This window comes from Papaver somniferum, chromosome 11 (genome assembly GCF_003573695.1).
Source record: "Papaver somniferum cultivar HN1 chromosome 11, ASM357369v1, whole genome shotgun sequence".
Taxonomy (NCBI): Eukaryota; Viridiplantae; Streptophyta; class Magnoliopsida; order Ranunculales; family Papaveraceae; genus Papaver; species Papaver somniferum.
This window is the reverse complement of record NC_039368.1, coordinates 51,405,759-51,412,391: the sequence shown is the minus strand read 5'-3', so window position 1 is coordinate 51,412,391 and position 6,633 is coordinate 51,405,759. Positions and strand designations below refer to the sequence as shown.

Genomic DNA, 6,633 nt, shown 5'->3' with positions numbered 1-6,633 from the left:
TGAAATCTAAGCATTCAACAATTCATGCAACAAGAAGCAAGTGTTATCCTAACCTCGCCAAACTCATTGGAGAAGACGACGCGAGAACAACACTAACCAATAATAATAACATCATCCACACAGAATACCCATATAAACTATGATTCAGAATATTACCACCAAGACCATAAAGTTAGACGAACAAATATAGTATACATGCGAATGATTTCCCTCAAATAAAATATACTGTATATATTAGCTAAGCGATGCCCCTTCTCTATATTATCATTCCGTTTAGCTATAATTAAGCCATAGCCAAGCAAAATGCTCAACCATATGGTGCTTGGGGTGAACCATGCCTAGGTAGGGGCAAACCTTGATAATTGATACCCTTAAAATTTGTATAGACAGGTTACCAATGAATAGGACGCGTTGATGCGCGTGAGAGTTTAGCTAACTTTGTTGGGTCCGTATTAAATGCGCTGTGGTGCGCAGTTTAATAACCTTTTTTGAACTCAAACTAGTAAACACACTCTCTCTCTCTCTCTCTCTCTCTCTCTCAAACAACGGAGAGAAAGAAAACAACTTCAACTCAAACAACTAAGTATACAAAAATGTCGAATCGTTATGTCTAGAATTAGGGTTACGAAAAAGGGGGATGGTAATTAAAGAGATCTTGTGTAATTTCCACTTATAAATGGGTAAATTGGAAGAAGAACAATCTCTTTCTTCTTCGGAAATAGCTGCAATTATCTCAATAATCCCAAATGAAAATGTGGATAATAATACTTGTCAAAATGTATTTAAATTTGTACGTTTTAGATGCGTAATTGCACTTTTATTTAGTGCTGCTCTTTTTCTATCTGCTATATTTTGGTTACCTCCTTTATATCACTACGGAAATCAAGCGGATCTGGATCGGAATGCCTTATTTAGAGGTGAGATTTTATTCTCCTTTATTATTATTGTTTGGGTTATATTTTTTTCATGAATTTGATAAATTAGGGCATTGTTTGTTGTCTCTAGTGGATCTGGATTATTTAGTATATCGAATTTTATTTGGATTCTAGGGTTTGTGGATGTTTTAGTTGTGAGTTTCTGTGAAGTAGTGAACCTTTTATATAAGGGTTTTGTTTTATTTTTTTTGGTTCACCAGTTATGGGCATTTTCCAATTTTAGGCATTTCTCACTGATTTTTAGGATCTAACGTCCCACATTTCTGGAATTCAAGCAAACCCCTATGCTTGGATATACGATATTTACTATTTAGGAAGGTTAGATATTGCTGGACTTCTGTGTCTTTGATATTGCTCTTCAAAGGGATTTATGGTCCAGATTCCTTGAATTAGTGGTTCTGATGTATCTGTGAAGACCTAATTTAATGTTAATCTAGGGATCTTTTTGGATTCAGTTTTGGAAAATTGATCCGTGCTGCTTCAAGTACTTGGTACTCTGGTCTGTGACAATTTGGTTAACTGAGAGTTTTAGTCTGGAGGAATGATTTGCTTGGGGTTCACCCTTGGTGCTATGTGCTATCTAGATTTTTAATCTGATGGTGCTACATTGAATTGGATGGTGGGGCTGAATTGGTTAGTGCCATTCAAGGTTCAAAACAGTTCAGCAATAAAAATGACCAAGGAGCTTTCTGGTCAGAACGGTGTTATATTAGCAGTTGTTCCAATGAATCGAGCACTGGGCAAATTTTGCTTGGCCGAGAAGTAACATTCTTGGCATTTGAATGAATTGTAAAGGATACACTTTTCCGGTTCAAGCTGCAAAGGTACATATACGTCTAAGGTTGTTGAGTTTGACTGAGCTATGGCGTGCACTGACCATAGGGAATGGTTCCAGATAAGGGTTGGTTTTACACAATGTGTCAAAAAGCAAAGGGGGGTTGGATTAGCTTTTGTTTCCCTCAAAAGTAGTTCAGGTGATAACGATGACATAATCCCCAGTACAAAATTGCTTCGAAGGAATCCATGATCAGGTGTTTCGTGGTTAGGTTTTTATTAGGAACTAGGAAATTGGGAACATAATATTTAGCTCAGTAAGCTAAGTCAGTATGCACATAAATACTTGAAAAGAATGATGGGAATAATATATGGCATACACTTGGGTGTCTAATTCCATTTGGTGGAATACATGGTGTTTGATTTGATTTATGAACCCGTTCTAGATTGCAGTGGGAATATCTTGTGAAGTTATCTTAAATCGTGCTCAAGAAGACCAAAGCACTCTTCACAGATTCCAAATATGATAGATAAATCCCATCGAGGGTATGATCATTTTAGGGAAAGGGAAATACGTCTGAAGGGTTGCCAAAAATGTGTAGGGCATACTTGGTGCCATGGTTCAATTCACTCTTGTTTGTTAGTGCTTTTTGCTTGCATCTGATTTAGCTTTCAGCTTTATCTCCATTTTACCTTTAGTTTCATTATAATATGCAGAAAATAAAAAAGAGAGTTTTTCTGACATTAGTACCATGTGGTATAGATGTATTTGACACTTACCATGTGATATAGACGATTTGACATTTAGTAAGGCTGACAATGATGCTTCTCTTCAGGCCATGACGTAGTGGCAATGGTCAAACTGCAAAAACCCCTTTCTTTGCTGAGTGGAAATATTTCACAGCTTGAGTTTGATATATTTGAAGAAATCGGTGTTGTGAATTCCACGGTATGGTGACATCTCTCTCTCTCTCTCTCCATCTTCATTGTTCTCCTCTATTTTCCTCTGTTAGCTAAACCTTTTGACTTGAACAGGTAAATGTTATACTTCTTAATCCTTCGCCCGGAACCAACGCTACAAATGTGTTGTTTGCAGTGGATCCAGTCTCGAAAGACACAAAATTATCTTCAGCTAGCTTAAGTCTATTAAGAGCCTCTTTTGTATCACTAGTTATACAGCAATCATCTCTTCATTTGACCCCATCATTGTTTGGCAACAACACCAGCTCCTTTGGAGTTCTAAAATTCAAAGGAGGAGTTACAGTGATCCCTCCACAGAACGCATTTCTTCTTCAGAAAGTGCAGGTCCTTTTTAACTTCACCTTAAATTTCTCTATCCATCAAATCCAGGAAAATTTTGATGAGTTGAAGGATCAATTAAAGTCGGGGTTGCATCTTAATCCGTATGAGGTTTGATCATTTTACCCTTTTATTTGTCAGTTATTTCATCTTACATGCATATTTTTTGCCATTCGTGCTGCAATTTTTTAGATAAATGACGTTTATTTTATTATTAGATCTAGTTCTTTTTAATCTGGGAGCTTTTGTGATACTATTTGAGAAGGCACAAAACAGTTCATTTTCAGTTAATTAGAAATTGGCTTTCCATATTTATTTTGCTCCTCTTTTTTCTAAAGTATTCAACGTCGCAGTAGTTCAGTACTACCAGAACGACCCCTATAAAAAGATTATTTTTCTGTGGCTTTCAGATGCAAGCTCCATCAAGTTTATTCATCCTCAAGTTTTCTTACAGTGAAAATCCATAACATGCACATAGGTGGTTGGAAATCCATTCTATTTATTTAAGTCACAAAAGAAATCTGCACCTAGAAGCAGCTGTTATTTGATATTTTAAAGTTCTCGTAAAATAAACAAAGCTGAAACCTAACTGGTTGCCATTGCCACTGATAAAACCATGCCGTCCAAAATAACTTTTAAGATGAGACAATGCATAAATAGTCCTAGATGCTTCTATTTATCCTAGAAGCTAACATTTATAATGTGGTGTTTATACATTAGATATTGTAGATTTTGTGCAATTGAACTCTCTAGAGTAACCTCTTATTTACTCCAGCATTTTGAAAGGTTATGGCTGTGATACAGCATGATGTTAAATAGATTAATCCAGCCATATTCTTCGTTTTCTATTTGATGGAGAATTTCCCGACTTAGAAGTCTCTTCGCATAGTTGAGTCTGGTTTTGATGTGCTACTGTTATCCTATTCACTCCTTGATCAAGCATGTGGAGTTACTTTTGAGAAGTTCAGTTACAAAATATCCATGATCTCGTTTAGGCCAACAACATAAAAGATACATTTACCCATATAATGTTTTGTGCTTCGTAATGTAGCTTGTTTCAAGATTTTTTTTTTGAAGTAACTGTTTTTCGGAGCTCAGGATTAGATTTCACTGGTGTACTTGCATTCCTTTATATGCAGAATGTATATGTGAGCTTGACGAATTTGTATGGGTCGACTTTATATCCTCCTACAACAGTTCAAGCATCAGTCCTGCTGACAGTAGGGAATCTTCCCCCACCTCTGCCAAGATTGAAACAGTTAGCTCAAACAATTACAGGTTCTCATGCAAGGAACCTGGGTCTCAGTAATACTGTATTTGGTAAAGTTAAACAGGTAAGCCTCTCATCTGTTCTACAGCACTCTCTTGATAGTAGTGGTGGATCTGGGTCCCCTTCACCTAGTCCAGCTCCTCTTCCTCGTACAACTGGTCATCACCACCACCACCACCATCACCACCACCACCACCACCATCAGCATGCTGAACCCCCTGAACAGCGTCACCACCCTCATCCCCGCCACGGTTTTCCGGTGGCTCCTGTACCTGCACCTGAAAGTAACCACGCAAAGCCGCCGTCTGGTTGCCATAATGGGCCCATTCGGAAAAACAAACAGGTTCATTTAACTCCTACTATTTCACCAAGTTATCATGCTTCGGCACCAAGTCCACATGTACACCCACCTGCTCCAGCCTGGCATTCTCGTCCTACATTTTCTCCTTTACCTGCTGTGGTTCGGGTTCCTGCCTACCCTCCAAGTGATAATAAACCAGATGTAGAACCTCATCCTCCTGATGTAATGCCAGAGTTCTCGCCATCCCCATCTCCATGTAAGTTCTGTTTTTACCTTGCTACAGTCATCTTTCGAATTTGAGGTGATTTATTCTAAGCTTCTTTTGCTTTTGTTTTCTGGTGACTTCTAAACTACATTAGCATGGGATCCTTGTGATAATGAATCTAGAGATGATCTAAAAGAAACAGCTATCCTCAATCTATTGACTGAAATACCCATATTATTTTTCTTTCTTTTTTTGCTTTTTTGTTTTTAATGTTGAACCTAAAAATATGTGCTTTATTTTATGTACCGAGTTAGTAATAAATTTAGCACCGAATGGTTTTACCAAATGCAGAGTGGACAAAAATGTTGATTTCTGAGTTATAGTTGCTTCTTTTTCTGTCTGTCTGTTTTCCTATGCGATTTTTCTCAAGTTCACTCCCACTCAACATCTAATGCAGTGATTTGCTGTTCTTGCAGTTTCAGCAGGTTTCCTCCCATCTGTACGATGGTCCATTGTATTACTTCTACCTCTGGTAGCACATCTGTTATGAGGGTAAAAAAGAGTGTCCGTTTACAAAGTCAGAATTGTCACTTCTCTGGTTGCTGATTAAAGGGGGACTGGGTTGGTTTTGGATGACGTTTTAGGTATAAAAAACAAAGAGGACACTCGAGGAGCACGTAGTGGGAGTTAACGCGAAGGGCGTATATCTCACATTTTCTCCTCCAAGCGGGTATATTTTGGGGTTTTTGTTGCCATGTAAATATTTGATTATAATTTCAGTCAGCAGACGTGTTTCCAGGTCAAAGTCACAGAGGTGGCAGGCCCTTGTTAACATGTAAACGTCGCTACTGTTGTATGACTACTCTGTTGTTGCAGAAATGTTAAAAATGAGGAAAAATGAGCTTATTTTGCTACAGAAAAGCAAACAATCAAATCTCACGTATTGTCATTTTCTTTTTCTCCCAACACTGCACAATTCCAATTCTGAATGCTTTCCATCCAGGAGTTCTCAACAAGACAACTTTCGCATCCAGCTGTAGAAACTTGGAAGGAAGAGACCCTCCAAGACAGGTTTGGTAATGATACTAAGAATGGTATCAGATTAATTCACACTGATTCTAACAGAAGACCAGGTGGAATTTCTTTCGCAATGTTAATCTAGGGTGTCACTTTTAAATTTCGTGGAATAGCCGAATAGGAGAGTTAACATGAAACAAAAGCATTTTTACGTGTTCTACTTTTGTTCGATGGGTAAGGGTCGGATGGGCTACCTTCAACAACCTGAATCAAATGACGCTGTACCTAGCAATTTGGTTAATAACAACAAGACAACTCTTGTACCAGAAATCAGACGATAACACTTTCCTACCATGTTGTCTGGGCTCCCAGTTTCGATTCCCATTTTGATGACCTGCATTAAACATGTGCGATTAAGACCAACCATCTCACCAGTGGTTGATTGGTACCCACACAAAACTTCGGCCGGTCACCCTCTAGATCAGTGACAAGTTCACATACCAACGACCGTTCAACTTCTATTTTCTTGTTCTTGATGACGTTCTGTATAAGAGACTGATTACCTATCTGTACAGTGTAGCGAACAAAAAATCTGATTGCACCTTCAGTAAATTCCAATTCGGATACGTAGTTGTTAGAATTTTTTTTTTTGTTTGAAAAATGGGAATTATAACTGACATAAGTTGGGACAGAGGTGGAGCCAGGTTTTGAAGAACAGAAATGATTGATGTACCGCAATGATAATCCCGCGGCGACACCGTATGAGAGAAAAAAAAATGGTGAACCCCACCATTAACCCCATATCCCTAGAAATCTCTCCCAGAACTGTCCT

At 38.1% G+C, this 6,633-nt stretch overlaps 1 protein-coding gene across 1 annotated transcript; it reads left to right on the top strand.

Moving 5' to 3' along the window:
* The first annotated feature begins 501 nt into the window (after positions 1-501).
* Positions 502-5,718, top strand: LOC113322596. Its single transcript, XM_026570723.1, has 5 exons — positions 502-917; positions 2,546-2,658; positions 2,745-3,119; positions 4,148-4,835; positions 5,261-5,718. The coding sequence occupies exons 1-5, from the start codon at positions 677-679 to the stop codon at positions 5,332-5,334; spliced, it is 1,491 nt and encodes a 496-aa protein (XP_026426508.1). The 5' UTR covers positions 502-676; the 3' UTR covers positions 5,335-5,718.
* Positions 5,719-6,633: the final 915 nt, after the last annotated feature.

Coding starts and splice junctions, on each gene's coding strand:
- LOC113322596 (XM_026570723.1), top strand. CDS start 677: ATGGGTAAATTGGAAGAAGAACAATCTCTTTCTTCTTCGGAAATAGCT. Junction 3,120..4,147: donor TGCATCTTAATCCGTATGAG/GTTTGATCATTT, acceptor CTTTATATGCAG/AATGTATATGTGAGCTTGAC. Junction 4,836..5,260: donor CTCGCCATCCCCATCTCCAT/GTAAGTTCTGTT, acceptor CTGTTCTTGCAG/TTTCAGCAGGTTTCCTCCCA.